At 42.9% G+C, this 16,785-nt stretch overlaps 1 protein-coding gene across 1 annotated transcript in view; it reads right to left on the bottom strand.

Annotated features, from left to right (window-relative positions):
• Positions 1–12,026, bottom strand: part of igf1ra (insulin-like growth factor 1a receptor) — a gene marked incomplete at both ends in the record, with an annotated part of 148,875 nt that extends 136,849 nt beyond the window's left edge. The window contains one exon of the mRNA XM_080737362.1: positions 11,933–12,026. Coding sequence (XP_080593488.1) covers positions 11,933–12,026 — 94 coding nt within the window. The remainder of the gene's footprint in view (positions 1–11,932) is intronic.
• Positions 12,027–16,785: the final 4,759 nt, after the last annotated feature.

Genomic DNA, 16,785 nt, shown 5'->3' with positions numbered 1-16,785 from the left:
TGCAGCAAACGAAGAAGAAAAAAAAACGCAACGGGCCTGTGTGCCAGTCCCCTAAACTATTTGGCTATCGGGACGCACAAACATTTTTTTCGTACAAAAAACACACAGCCTGCAACACGCTCTTAGGGTGCAAACGTAACACTCCTTGAAACTTAAAGCCATACTGTGTAAGATGCCCAACTAGTGGTCATTAGCCCTATAGCAAACCGCGGTCGCGTCCGCGTCTTTCGGACGTTTTTCGTACCTTCAGACCCCCGCGTCTGCCTCCACCTCGCTGAGATCTATCTTTTAAGGGGTCCCTTGTTCCTGTGCGTTCAGTAATTCCAGAGATACGGACTCCTTCACCCTGCCTGGTAGGCAATATTACCTAGAGAAGGGATGGTACAAACGGGCGACAACAAATATGGCTGCCATAGCGACCCCACTTCAAGATGCGCTGTGATTGGCCGGCAGTTGTATAACCCTCGCTGTGATTGGCCGGTAGTGTGATGACGCAATTTTGGCGCGAGATCCGGTCCACGGCAAGGATCTCAGTTTACATACAGAGAAGGCTTTACAGGCTGAAATTCACGGCGCGGATCTTCTAAAACTTTTGTGATTTAATAGTTAGGAGAATTTTAAGATTTGTTTTATAAAAAAAGTTACATAGTACAACTTTAATTACAGATCAAATTTGTACAATTGGTACATCGTAACAGGTTCCAGGATGTTTTGAAATGTTGCTGGGAAGGTTCAGCAGAATAAAGGCCTTGACGTATATGAGCTCCTTAGCTAAACCTGTTATGTTCTTACAGGCTTAGGATGCCCTCGCAGCGAGCAGCACTGTCATGGGGCCTGCTCAATAAGACAAACAGCCATGTTTTTAATAACAGTCTTTGATCCTTGTCAAAACACTGTCTCACACGGAGACTATAAGGAAGCAATGAACCTCAAAAGCTATAGTCACATAGTAATAACTGTATGACTGGGGCATTTGGCATACCATAGATTGGATCAAAACTGGTAAAAAAAAGTTTATGAAATAAAATGTAAAGTAACCCATATTTGTTTGTCCAACAGCGAACACTGGTGTGTATATACTATCTAAGTACCCTTAAAGGGATAGGGATTTTTTTTTGTCACATTCCTAAGCCAATCATTTGAGGAGACCATACTCCTACACCTCTTTGTGTCGTCTGTGGAACAAAGCAGGCTCTTTGTGTCTCCATAGGGAACCACTGCTGGTCATCAAATTATTGGATTAGGAATGCGACAAAAAATAAAGAATATCTATGAATTCAAGTCTCCATGGAGTGAGCAATCGATAGAAAAAATATATTTTTTTGGGGGGTGAAATATCCATTAAAGATCGACACGATCCACTTCAGCTGTGACAACAGAGACCTTGCATGAAGTGCTTTGTACTTAAACTGATGTGCTGCTACACAACATTGGAAGCACGTCGTTTATCACCATGAATGGGCTTTATTTGCTCCTGTCGGAGGGTGTTTTGCTTCTCCAAATATAGAACGGAAATTATTACTCCGGTAGAAAATAGTATTTGCTTTCTCCAATCGACTCCAATGCCCCTGGGCTCCACTTGTGAGCCATCGAGCTGCATGTCTTCTTTGTTTCATTGAGAATTTTCTCCCAGCTCCGCCTCCTTAGCAGCCAGGGAGAGAGAGAGAGAGAGAGAGAGAGAGAGAGAGAGAGAGAGAGAGAGAGAGAGGAGGGGGTGGAGCCACTCAAATACAAAGACTAATTTGTTTGTTAGTAAAGAGAAACTCTAGGCCTCACTTCCTGATGGAGGCATTAATAAAATCAGGGGGCGTCTGGCCAGAGAATGGGGCGGGAGGGGGGGGGGGCTTGGTATACTGCGTTGGGGGTGAAATAAGGTTTCTGCCAAGCGTAGCTATCTATGGCTTTCCTATTGATGCAAAACCACAGATCAAAATGTAAAAGGATGCAAATGATTTATAAATACTCCTGAACACAGAAGCTGCTGTGCAGGAATTACCATAATTCATAGCAGATGTATTGTTCTCTTGTCCGTTAGTGCTAAATATTGTATTTATTGTATGTGATGTACCGGTGATGAGGATTTTAAAAAAGAAACAAAGAAAAGTTAAGAAAGGAAGGAAACCGCCCTACACCTCTTTGTGATTCCCTTCTTCTACTCATTAGCCCTGTTAAGTACCAGGAATTCCAATCATTTCCTTGCGAAAGGATTGAGTAGGCTGCTGCCTCAAGCTAAGCCGCCAGGCATCTGTCCAGCTCGCCATTAGATCTATTTGTCGCGAGGGCAGTGAATGCTTCAATGAGGTTCAAGATAGCTTTGTTCATTATTACACAGTCAAAATCTCAGTGTCCATTCAAGAGAGTTTACAAATCAAATGGACCCGCAACTGCCGCAAGGGTGCATTTGGTTACGTTTGTTCACTCGCTAAGTTTCAAATGGATGGAGTAGAGAGAGACACTGGAGCAGCTCAGACGGTTCTAGCCTTTTTATTCAGGTGTCAGTATAACAGGATTGACTAACGTTTCAATGCTAGTGCATCTTCATCAGAGTCATTACAAATGGATGGATTAACAACGAGATTGTACAAATGTATACGTTAGCACTGAGGATTGTACAGTGTAGCAGTTATCCCCAGTTATAATATGATTATTTGGGGGGTCGCGGCCTGAAAAGGTTGAGAACCAGTGCCACTGATGCTTTGTAGCATGATATTGCATCCTCTAATGCATCATATGATGCAAAATGCATCATATGATGCTTTGTAGCATGCTGAAATACTAAAATATCTAAAAACACAGATTGAACTAAAAAAAATTACAACAATAAAATAAGATCTGGTTGTCCCAGAGGTGAATTGGTCCTTTAAGCTAATCATCTGGGGACCCTCCAAAATGATTTGGGGATCAGGGACGTGCTGGGCCCCTGATTCAGCCCGGGAAAAAGAGTTGTAGAGGCCCTCATTGCGCGCTATAGAGAAAGATCTCTCTCTATAGCGCTGCTGCTACTCAAAGATTTGACAAGCCAGTGGGCCAATTACACAAGTTATATTTCGTCGTTGTCGGGTGGAAACCATGTATGTCCAAAACCATTTTAAAAATGATTCAAACTAGTGAAAACAGCAGATCTACAAGCACACAACGCCTCGCGGTGCGAGGCGTTGTGTGCTTGTAGATCGGCTGTTTTCACTACTTTTGTGCGACGGCCTTGTATGATGAAGCAGGGCTTTACTTAGCGAAAAATAATTCCTAATGGCCGTCCTGGACCGGCCGGGAATTAACCGGCCGTTCAGGAGTTGGCCCGCTTTTCCCAATGGCCAGCACGTCCCTGTTGGGGATCCCTCTGGGGGTCCCCCGACCCACAGGTTGAGAACCACTGCTTTATTACACCACTGGCACTCACTCGTACATGGATGAAGCGGCATGTGAGTCACTCCCGCTGACCCTCCCCTCCCCCCCCCACCCTCCCTCTTTGCTCTTCACACTGCTGAGTAAACAGCCATATCTCCATAGCGTAAGGCGATCCATTGGCTCATGTTTATGATTGATAAACCTTGCCACGGCACTCCGCGGGAATGTCATCGCGTCACACAAACACACACGCATACTATACATAGTATTCCTCAAAAAATGCGTATGGCATGCACGCAGTTAAAAGTGAACCTACTGGGTCAAAAGGAGCTGATGCACCTAATAACCCGTGTCAAATTATATCGGGAACGATGACCGCATCTTAGCTAAATGCTACAGTTGACCACTTAAAGAGGCACCGTGTAACTTTTGTAACTTTTGTTTTATGAATAAAATGTACGTTTTAATGTATGTTAATACAATATAAGTTATACAATTGGGGTGGTTGTATTTTGTTGCCAAACTCTTCTATTGATTTAGATCCTGTGTCTAGGTGAGACATGACCTTTTGACGAGATCCTGTTTCTGGTTTGACACAAATTTTGACCTGAAGGTCAAAATTCTATTCATCCTGACCGAGCAAGCAGGCAGGCTCTATTACCTGAATGGTGAAGTTCAGCACTTGCACATGACACCTGGGTTCAAACACGGGGTAGAAGAGAAAAGTCACATCGTGCGGCTTTAAGCCCAATTTTATACTTAGCCATATGATGGTTTTGCACAGCAGAACTTGATTCTTGATAGGCCATTTTTAAACTTAAAAAAACAACAAACGTCTCCCTTATAATGGCATGCCCAAAATAGGGACACCAGGTTGAAAGTGGTTAAATAATGCACGCACGTATTCAAAATATTAGAAAAGAATATCGTCGTCGTCGGGTGGAAACCTTGTATCTCCAAGTTTCAAATTTGTACGCTCTTTCGCTGCGAGGCGTTGTGTGCTTGTAGATCGGCTGTTTTCACTAGTTTAAATCATTTTTAAAATGCTAAAACGAACAGTATTGGACATACAAGGTTTTCACCCGACAACGACGATATAATAATTTGTAAATTTCGGATAAAAAATGTGCTCGGGTGGCACAGTGGTAAAGTCCCTGCCCACCACCACGGAGGTCGTGGGTTCAAATCCACCGTGGTGCATCCGGCTTTGTCGGGCGTCTATGAGAACACAATTGGCCTGTGTTTCGCGGGAGGGAAGCCAGGCAGGGAGGTTGATATTGGTCGTGATATTGCACGTAATGCTATGGCTGGGGCGTTCCCCGTCAGCAGGGAGTGTTGGGTGGGAGAAGTCGGTCGACGGCCTCCCGGTGGGGGCTCCTCAGTCCTCACCGGCAGGTGAATCAGTAAGATATAACCTTGCATGCGTCACCAGGCTTTCTCGGGGGAAAAGCCTGGTGCTCGTTTGCTAAACAGGTCGTTTGATCCTGTCTAGACTGAATGGCAGAAGTAGCGGCGTCGCTTTGTTTTGGTTCCCCGTTTGTATCCCCAATCCCTATTTAAATGCTAGAGGAGTGTTAGTCTTGCCAGTCGCAGCAAGTTGACTAAAAGATGGATATACCAAACAAACTTTTCAAAAAATAAGCAAAACTACACCACATCAAAGGGTTTTATTGGGTAGGTACTAATATTATGTAATTGAGCGCGGAGGATTGTTTTGGGTTAAAACTGATTCCGGCCAAAGTGTAGTCCGTTTTGACTACAAAATGACGTAAGACGCCCGAAATCGGAAGTGATCCCAGGCTAGTAAGATACCAGTAAGACTCCCTAATCGGGAGATAAGCGACCGTAGGTCACATGTACACACAAAGAGGGCTGTAACTGCCATTGGTTCCTAGTTGTGTGGGCAATGTGTAGACATACTGTGTACCGATGTGCGTGATTTTAGGGCAAAATCTGTAGGAGCAGTGTCCAAAAATGTGTTTTGCAAGAATCGGCCTCATGGTGGCGCTAGAAGAGGGCCATGTGAGAAATGAGGGGTGGGGTCTCCGCGTTGCCTTGGCGGACGAATAGGTACCGGCCCCGGCTCTCCCGGACGCTCCTAGCCCGAGTTACGGCATTTTATGTGAGCTGCAGTGGAGGGGGTCCTCCACTGGGGGCGCCACCACTTTGGCATCCGTTCTGGAGCACCAGGAGTCGGTGGTCCCCGGGAATTCCCCGTGAGCAGCCATGTTGGAGTGGTCATTTGGTCATTTTTGCACATTTGGTCTTTTTTTACATCTGGGGGTCCCCCAGGGACCTGGGGGTCCCTGGAGCTCTGGGGGTCCTTGTAGGTTGTAGTTTGGCAGCCAAGGAGCGTGTGTGCAAAATTTGGCATGGATCGGGGCAACGGTTGCGGAGATATGAGCAGGGCAATAGTGTGACGTGTGAGGTGTGACAGACAGACGGACTGACTGACGGACTGACTCACAGTTTGTGCAGGTTTTGATAGTAAGTGCGACCTACGGTCGCAACAACAGCAGTGACAACACAGAAATGTGTGTGGGGAGGAATAAATTGGCATAACGACTAATTTGGGGAGGAAAAGAGGGTAGAAAATAATTGGCTACTCTAAATTAGAACATTTATGATAATAAAATGCCAAGTTATTATCACATGCATAAATATCTGTCATTTTACGCAAACCCTCGACCTGTTTAACAGGGCTCACAGAGAGAGCATTCTAGGAAAGGACATAATTGTATCATTTTCCGGTTATCCAGCTGTCAACCCCAGGAAGGTTGTTAGACAAAGGAAGCCAGCTCCCGCCTCTGAACTTTTATGTGATGGAAGTGCAGCACTACGGCTGAACCTTATTGGATTTGAGAACCCTCTAGTTCCTGTCCATCCAAATGCATTAGCATCCTCTCTCCTCCTCACATTAAACGTGCTGCAGCAGGAAGTATACGTGTGCTCGTTTTGCTCAAATGTCTAGCTACATCTCACATGATAGAGCCTGCTCAAATGTCACACGTTAAAGAGATTTGATGTCCATCTCCAACTAACGACATGTAAAAGCCACGTCTAGTGAAAAGGGACACCTGGCTGTGTTGCTGCATACTGATTATTGTGTGCTGATAGTGATATGCATTTAAAGGCATTAAGAGAAAAGCTTCATGACGCAAAATGTACTCGTTTGCTTCCTTTTAGAAGAACGTCATCCACGAAAGATCTGATAAGATGACATGCCCAAATTCTAAGCAGGAAACGGTTTTACCCTGTCACAACAGTGAATGGCGTAATCTTCTACAAAGACGGGCACTGGAAGATAAATGGGGATCACGTTACAACTGCTGTCCAATTCTTAAGTATCGCAAACCTGAATTGGTATTGAAAAACAATAATTTCAAAAGACAGCTGGCACTAGTTACAGCAGTCACTGGCCAGTCATGTTTGTTCCCTCACACCTGCCACCTCAACTGGCCCTAATCCCCTGCATACTGGAAGTCATCTGACCAGCGATCTGGTGGACAACTTCCCCTCAGTGGACCTCACTTCAAACACGCTGGCTCAGATATCACACTCCAAACAGTAACACTACACTCCCCGCCATGACAACTCTCTCTCTCCTCTCTCTCTCCCCCCCACACACACACACACACACACACACACACACACACACACACACACACACACACACACACACACACACACACACACACACACACACACACACACACACACACACACACACACACACACACACACACACACACACACACACACAGAGTCTCTCTTTCTTACAGCGTTTGGGATGGAGGTGGGGGGCACTTGTGGTTGGAGGAGTAGATGACATCCACATCTACCCCTCCCCTTACGATAATTTAGTGTCATATGTTTGGGTGCCTTGCACTCTCTGATCATATTCCAGTGCTAGCTGCGCATTGCAAAATTCTGCTAGCCCTGGTATGATGAGACATTTTGTCTACATGTGTTTCTAATTGATGAATCGTCCTTAGTGATAGGTCCACATTCAATTTCTGATTAATAGCTTTCCATTGATACAGTGAGTGCCATCCATTAGAAGGACTAACATTTCGTAATCATCGAAAATTGTACAATACTCCATGGGCTGTTAAGCCGGCAGTCCATGATGATGAAGTGTGTGCAGTTTGCCAGAGACTGCATGTGTGCAAATCCAGTGATAGGCCACTTGAAATAAAGTGTTTAATTAAGCATTGTAAACCTCAGCTGGCAGTCTGGAGGAGCCATAGGACAACATTTGACTGCATTCTCACAAACTATCCCAGTGACACACTTTCATATCTCCACGCAGGCGTATGCCAGTGGCTCAGGCTGTCTCGCTGCTGCAGTAGGCAGAGAGCTGCACACAAATGCTCAAACATACACATGACACGCACACACACCATAGGGCTAACAGTATACTATATACACCGAATACACCCCCTGGCCGGGGGTGAGACAAGGCATTCCAGCAACACCACTACCCTCAGCGGAGCCAGGATGGGGGATGGGCAGAGCATGAAGCCAGTGAGGGAGAGGGAGGGGGGGAGAAAAAGAGGGAGAGAAAGAGATAACCTTAGTCACAAGATGGAGCAACGTGCCTTGGAGAGAGTGAGCGAGGTTGCGTTTACATCTGAGTCACTTGCTCCATGCCCCGTCACAAGGAGTGCTGTACCGTAACATACCCCGCGGCAAAAGTAGAGGGGATGTCTGTCTGTCTGTCTGTCAAACGCAAAGTTAGCAGTCTGACTTTCCCCTCCTCATCTGTGCGAGCTGAGCATGGTGAACTCTTGCTCACTGCCATTCAGGTTTTCAAGAGCGGCGCATCCTCTCATAAATAACCAAACAGAAACATTGGTGTGTCCTCACAGAAGAGGACAAGCCAAAAGACGACGCCTCATACAACCCCTGGACCGATGTCTCTGGTCACACATCAGTATGTGTAAAGCACAGAATGACGTCGAGCGATGCACTTTTCTACAGATTCCAGCTATGCATTTATTATTCTGAATCCTGTTGGACATATCAAACCACTGAGTCAACAGAGTCAAACACTGACCTATGGTGGCCCAAAGGAGCATGTGCCAGCTGGTAGACAAGGGCTGAACTTCAACTGGAGAAAGCCATCAGCCTGTGCCGCCAGGCCATCAAGAGACCGCCCGTGTGAACAGCAAAAGCCAATAAAACAGTTCACAAACTCTCTACTCTTCCAATCAACAAAACCATGTCTGTTTCCCTTGCGAGTGTATTTCTGTACATTCTATTTCCAAACACAGAGTCTCAGTTGCTCTCTCTCTCTCTCTCTCTCTCTCTGAATCATGGAGACTTGTTTGCTGTATACTTGGAAGCCATGGCATGGAAAGTTTACTGTGGTGAGAGTTAAAAGGGAGCTTAATTACATTTTATTGGTGTGGACAGATTATTAAAACACACAGAGCAAAAAGTATTCAGCCCCTAACGCAGCTCTTCTTATGCCTAGGACAACTATTAGTTTCCATCTATCTGCATTTGCAACCGATGATAAAACCTGGAAAATCTGACCTCGTAGTCCAGTGAAGTGAACATGCAGGCCTAAATAATAATACAAGAAATAGGGGGAAATTGAATGCTACTTTGATATTCTGCACAGTTCCTGTCTTTGAACTCTTTGTTCTGAAATGGCCTGATGGAGAATGACCACAGTGCCCCAGAGTTCAACAGCAGGGGCGTCACAAGGGGTAGGAAAGTGGGACTGAGTTACTAGGGCCCAAGGTGGAGGGGCCCTAGTAACTTTAGCTATTGAAAAATAGTGCCGCGCTGCGAGCTTGTAGATCTGCTATTTTTTAAAAGTCGTGAAAATGTGTGCAAATATTTGAATATGTATTTTTTAAGCAAACATTTGTAACTCAAATTTTGCTTCTGGGGGATGGTCCCTGGAACTAAATATTTTGAGATGGGGGTCCGTGGCCAAATTCATATCATTTTAGGGGTCCTTGACATGAAAGAGTTTGAGCATCACTGACATGGAAACATGGTTTCTTGCACACATTTTTTTTTCAAAAATAGCAGATCTACAAGCTTGCAGCGCGGCACTCGGTGCCGCGCTGTGAGCTTGTATATCTGCTATTTTTCAATAGTTAACATTCATGGGGGGCCCACAGTCAATCCTTGTACCCAGGGCCCAGAATTTGGTGTGACGCCCCAAAGTTCAACAGTAACATCTTTGAGCACCAACCCCCCAAGTGGTGTTCTGTGGCCCAGTGGGGTGCAGAGAAAGGACCCCTACCCCCCCCCCCCCCTCCCACCCGCGTTTCTGGTCCAGCTACTGGTCAATAGGCCTGAATGAACTTTCTCTTCTATTGGAATGCAAATAGAGGTCAGTCACACGCCTCTTTCCCATGTCAAGCCATCTTCACCGTCACACATCGCCTCAAAGCATACAAACACTCATTAATGTCATGTACACACACACATAATCACACAAATTACACAAATATTCCATGAACAAGCAGCACACCATAACCTGTGGGTTCAAGCAGTGAAGCCGCACCATGCAGTTTCTAATGCATGTTTTCCTAATCATTGATTAGTAGTCAAGCGATGGTGCCGTTTTGGGTGTGAAGTAAACTAAACTAAACTTAGAACATAGAGAATCAATTTGGGGGAAATGCCACTTATTTGAAGAACAATATTTTACAATAAATACTTTCCAGTTACATAAGATCTATATTTGATCTCAAATACATATAGCCTATAACATGTGTGCCTTATATATTTACTATGGTTGTGACCAGATTCACAAACCTTTATTTTTCACATTTATTAACGTACACTAATATGATCTCATAGATAGAACAAGGCTTTACCAAATCACACATTTGTGTTACTTGGCACAGTGATTTTTCAAGACATGACTCAGTGCTTGTTAGAGCTTTCAGACAGGCACATGGTCTTTAGTCTTGGAGATTCCACTAAGCAGCTTAATACTACATGTTCAATGTGCTGTTAGATAACACTAATGTACTAAATGTAAAGATCAGTGACTAAAACAAGAAGCAAGCTTTAAAGCTCACAATATAGACCCCGGACCCCTATTTGAAAAGATACGCCAGGGACCTCCCAGAAGAGAAGGTTTTCTAAAAATAGCTGTGATTCCCAATCATTTTAATTTCAATGGCCTCCAGTTTCACATGCATTAGGGCTACGGACCCCCATTTAATGCTATTTATAGCTCTGAGAACTTAATCTATTATTGTAAAATCAATGACTCTGTGTACATTTGTACACTCTCAGAGTTACAAACCCCTAATGGTCCATTTGGCTCCTAATCATGGGACCCCCTGGAACTCCCTCAAGGACCCCTGGGGGTCCCCGGACCCCACTTTGAGAACCAATGTGTTAGATAACACTAATTAGTAAATATAAAGATCAGTGACAAAAAAAAAAGTAAAAAGCTCACAATATAGATTAGGGTAGAAAAGAAACGTTATAGGTCATGTCAGTGGCAGCAGCACAGGGAACTCAAGCACAAACAAGGAATGGCGTGGGGAAACATGTCATACGCATATTACATGGTTATTATCACATTTGAAACGTGGTTTACATTCAGGAAATAATAAATAGTTTCATAATTACATCATTAGTTACACTCGGCCTACTACTGTAACATGTGAAATGCAGATTGGCTACAATTTCAATATTATTCTGGGAAACGAAACATTTAAAAAAGGGTTTCTATATAAAGAACCTCTTCCTTATATTAAGAAACCAAAAACGATATAGGCTACTATTCACTATTCAAAGTAGCCTATGGTGAAAGCTGCTTCATTTTAGAATTAATTAATGTGTTTATGCATACTACTACATTTTTAATTCGTTATAGACCGTTATGCTGTTTCAATTATTGTATGGGAATCAAATGTCAAACCATGTTTTATTTTAATTTCAGTGTGGAATACTCCGTGGTCTATAAAAGCATATCTTGTCCCCTGGCCCCTGCATGTTCACTAGGAAATGCAAAATGGCCACATGGTCGTAGTAACCTTCAACAGTGGTCCATGGATTCATCCAGCTACTTCAATGCTGAAGAACTGGGTGACATGTGGCCGGTACCTCTTCGCTATTACAACGTGAATTAACAACATGCCTTTATTAAGTGCTCATAACAGATTAAACAACACAATTCAACCTTGGTTAAAGTCTAGCTCACGTAATGATGACTGTTTTATTTTTATTTTATTATAGCCTATAGCTATTTATTGGAAGCAACAAGCAATATTGGGGACGATCCCATGAGGTCGATTGGACTTTAATATCAATTTTGTACGGTCGGAACCCACACATAGACAACAAATAATTGTTAACCATGTTTGAACAAATATGCACGAAATGCCACGAATGAATTCTGGCAATGCTGCTCATTCCAGAGAATCCAGACACATTTTGACAAGCTATATGCCGGCGAAACGACGCATCTGGGAGATAGATACACAATTTGCATCATGGTAGGCGATATATAGGCGTACAAATAGGCTAGTGTCGTAATTGTTTGCAAGCCAAACACTGTTAACTCTGTACATAACAGCAACAGCATCATCGTGATACTTACTCTCTCCATTTGCGGACCATACACATATTGTGGAGACAGTCAGCATCAGACCCCAAAACAAGGTCGGGCTACCCCTCGGTGTCTCAGATCTCATTCCTGTTGTTAGTTATTCCAGTCTCCGAAGAAAAAAGAAAGAAAAAAAAGAAGAAAAAAAACTTGGCAAGGTGGATAAATTAAAAGATTCCGTAGGCTATCCAAGCCCCCCCAAAAACAGCAAAAAGAGAAAACGTCTTGTCTGGCCAAGTACAGGCTTTAGCCTACAAACCCACTATTGCCCTTGTATCAGTAAAAAAAACATAGGCTGTTGCCTATATTATATATCCTTTGAATTATATATATAGGCTATATAAAAAAAAAACGAATACACTAAAACAGTTTGTTATTTTTGCCAAACACACAATAGTTTGACGTCGGCTGATTGGGCAAGCACGCCACTGATTTTACTCGATAGATGGTAATAATCCCCATCCTCAGTCTCCATCTCTTGAAAACAGCAGTAAATGTACGAGCAGGGCTGGTAATAACAGATGGGTGTTTGTTATTGTTATTACCACCAGGGATAATTCCAATGTCGCCCGATAATTTCCGAGTGGATAGCTTGTATGTGGGGGGGAAATGGGTTACAAATAGAAAAACACGTCCAGATCCACAGGGTGGTGGCTGTAAAGAAGAAAATGAATGAAAATCTTTAGCCTATTCCATTCAGCAGACGAGCCAGAGAAATCCGTCGGGAAAAACAAATCGCTTCACCAATTTCACCCCGTTTTCACCCCTCTGCGTGTTCTTATCTTTGCCGTCGGTCGGGATTTGCAGCAGGGGAGAAAAAAAGACTTGTGTGCCACGCAAGAGAACGGGTCTCCAGCCTCCAGTTAGATGGCTTCTGTTAAGGGTGGAGTTAGAATCATTTATGTCCTATTTATGGGTCCGTTTAGAGATCATTTTCTGTATCCGTTTTGCCCAGAAAACTCCAGTAGCAGAAAATCCTACGACTTGCCTTTCGGTAAGGCTGTCGGTCTCCCCCTCCGTAGAATCACTGCTGTAAACAAGAGTCGGCTTCTCTCTCACAGAAACACACACATAGAGACACGGTTTAAGGTAGCCCAGAGCCTGTGGGAAAAGCCGGAGTGGAGTAGCTACACTACACCAACACGGAACACAGCGCACCAGAGAACCCAGAGGCGTTTTAATGCCAGGAGAGGTTATGCAGTTCATACATAGTAGGAATTTGATCTGGCAGTATATCACAATACAATTTAAACTGACAAAGAACAGTATCGACTCATAGACCCACATGCATTATTAACACCTCTGAAAATAGGCTATAGGCTATGCTATGACACTTATAGTGGAAAGAGCCTATATGGAGGTCTAATAATTACTGGCATTACTGCATGTCAGTAATTACTGCATTTTGAATTACATTTTTGAATTAGACTAATAGTCTACTACTCATCTGATAGGCTATTACATTTGGACTTTCTTTATAATGCTCTAGACTAGTGCGTCATTATCTTAACATCTATCTATCTACAGTATCTATCTATCATTTGACCTGACCCTTCTATTGTAAATGTGAAATATCTATATATTTTCTTGCACTGTTCTTTCATATCTACTGCATAGTAGCCCACTGAGTTCTATCCGTCTGTCATTCAATGTTATATAGAGTAACCATTAAGGTTTCATGTCATGAAAATGTACCTTTTCCAATGCAAACTTCTTCAATCAATCAAACAATTTACTGTAGGCCTATATATATCCTATAATAGGCTACCCCTCAGTTATAACCCCTGTTACTTAAATAACCATGCAAGAAGAAGAATAAAAGAAAATCCAGTCAGGCTAATGTTAGTGACTGTTTTAATACAATTAAGTGAGGAGGTCGTCCTGGCCTGTTTTTGATATAAATTAATCTATATTGTGTAGCATATGGTTGTGTTGTTGTTTTGAGGCCTACATTCCTGTGAAGTGAACTGAACAGGTGTAATTACAAACCTTCAATCCTATGCAGTTGCAGTTTGTGCACTATACAGTATGATATGTTACTGTCTGGACACCGTCGTCATAAGCCCAAAGGAAAATCCGTCACGGAGTTTCATTCAAGAGTGCGCACTGGACCAGGACTGTATTTATCATGAGTGAGTCTATAGATCCCATGGCCGGGAGGGAGGGACGTCGGCAGCGCTGTGATTAGCTAATTGGTTGTCAGGCAACTGCTCCTTTGGCCATCAACAGTGGTGGAAAAGGTACTCAATGTTTTTACTTGTAGGCTACCTACCTATGATAGTGGATTCCCGATTCCGCAAATGTTTAAATGATGGAGCGGTTTCCTGCCTGCTGCCAGTAGAGGATTTCTGCAAAAACAGCTCCATTCTCATTGAAATGCATTAGTGCCAGCAGAATCTGCCAACGCATTTCATGGAGCTGATTTTTTGAGAAATTTGCGGATTTTTCTTTTCGATCTACAAGATCTCAATGTGTAGCATCAGTGTGGGCTTGTAGATTGGCTATTTTCAAATGGATGAAATGAAATGAGGCTATAAGACAGAGTCATTAGGTTATGTTTTGTAATAAAAGGCTAATCAAAATCTACAAAATAACTAGTAACTAAAGTTTTCAAATAATTGTAGTAGAGTAAAAGTAGGCCTATAATAGGTCTATTTTCCTCAGAGATGTATAGTGGAGAAATACTCAAGTAAAGTAAATAGGCCTACCTCAAAGTCAACAACATTTTACTTGAGTAGCCTACAGTAGTGTAAATGTCTATAGTTAGGCTACTTTACACCACTGGCCATTGAGTTGACAGGTTTCTGGCTATAAGTAGGCCTAAAACTAGAGTTTCATTAGGCTAAACAAGAGTTAAAGCGGAGTCAAATCTCTCTTCACTATATATTAAAGCCTATAATTGAACCATGAGGAAATTATTTAGGCAATAATATCTCCTCAAAAATGTTTTGTTCATCATTCATGTTGTTTACATTGATTGAATATATCATATCATCCTCCTCATTTGTAACAGGTGCATGACGACCAATTATCCAATCACAGCGAGACTGACCATCCAGGGAATGGGATATAACGAGTCTACCATTTGTCAGTCATTCACATCACCCTCTGAGTCTGGACAGCGCATGGATGGAATGGGCGTTGTTGAGGATTCTGATTGTGATTAATTTATAGGCCTAGTTGTTCAGTATAATTACAAGCGTTAGTGTATTTATTAGGCATATAACTGCAGTGTTCATTATATTTTAGATAATAGGATAGGGTACTGAATTGAAATTAAAATAAGAATGTGTCTGATTTCATTTTCAGACGATTTGCAGCTCAATATGCTGCAGCAGTCTCATTGAATAGGCTATTGTGTCACATTGCCTATATGGGAAGAATGCACATAGTTTATTTTTTTTCAGCTGCTATAGGCCTATAGAGGGAAGAATTAAGCAATAATGTCATGGTTATATTAACAGCAAATAAGAAAAACACATTCCTTTCGTCTATTTACTTTCCCCCCCTCTAAATTTAGAGACCCCATTTCAGAAAGTTGGAATATTTATAACTAAGCTAATTTAATCTAAAGCCCTGGGAGGGTCAATTACATTTTAGCCAGAAAATGTATAATGCATAATGTTTTGAAGGGGACAGTTTGTTAACCAGCCTAATTAAATTAATTATAAAAATACGTGAAAAGTTTTGTTAAAATTATGCAGTAGGTCTAGGCTACTGTGTGAAAGGTAGGCTATACCTGGCTGTAGGCTACTCACATTTTGTATCAAGGACAAGGAGTCAGCAATTATGTTGCGCTATAGTAGGCCACCTTTGTGAGATAAAAACTTAATCTGACAACAAGAACTACCCCAACAATTCCATGTGTATAGCTTATAATACTAATAGGCCTACGTATTTGCACTTTCATACCATTACCTACCTCCACTTTGCCGAAGTCCACTCTGTTCAAGTGTTCATCATTGTGTCAACTGCGTCACCACCAGGCTGGTTTGTCCTGTCCCAGTCTACGTTTAAGAGTCGCCCTCTGCTGCTGGAGAGTTGCACTTGCAGTTGCATCAGTATGGCACCTACGCGTGGGTCATGGGCAAACGTCTCCCTTTTGGGTCTCTAGCTAAAAGGTTTGGGAACCACTGGTCAAGTATTTTTGGAGCTGTGGAACACAAGCTCCCAATAGACAGGTATGTCCGTGGGTATGTGGCTGGGTGGCTGGCTGGGTGGCTGGGTGGCTGGCCGTGTCCGTAGTCTGGCAATACCTTGAGTGGCCACACACAACACACTAGTTAAAGGAGGGGCGCTGTTTTGTGCAGGCCAGGCACACTCACCACTCACTCATAGGAACAGTTTACAGTTCACACACACACACACACACACACACACACACACACACACACACACACACACACACACACACACACACACACACACACACACACACACACACACACACACACACACACACACCCACACACACACACACATAATTTATAGATCTAGAACACATAGAATTTATATATAGAACACTTAGAATTCATAGATCTAAAACACATAGAATCAAAAGCATAGATCTGGAACTGCTCAAATTCACAGCTCCACTTCGAACGAGGTTTGATTTTTTTAATACACAAATTGAAAAATAATTAAGCCTAGGCCTACACCACAACTGGCCTTTCCACAAGTGTAAAATAATCAATAACAGTTTTGCATGAATGATATTGACATAAAAAGCATTATTTAAGGATTCAATGCTGTCTTATTGGTCCATATCTGGTATGTGGTTTGCAAAAAGAAGTGTTCTTAAGGAGGCCAAACAATTCAAAAGCCTGGCCAAGATAGACACCATCCAT

This window comes from Nannobrachium achirus (genome assembly GCF_963921795.1).
Source record: "Nannobrachium achirus genome assembly, chromosome: 11".
NCBI classification, from domain to species: Eukaryota; Metazoa; Chordata; class Actinopteri; order Myctophiformes; family Myctophidae; genus Nannobrachium; species Nannobrachium achirus.
This window is presented reverse-complemented; position numbering and strand designations above follow the sequence as displayed.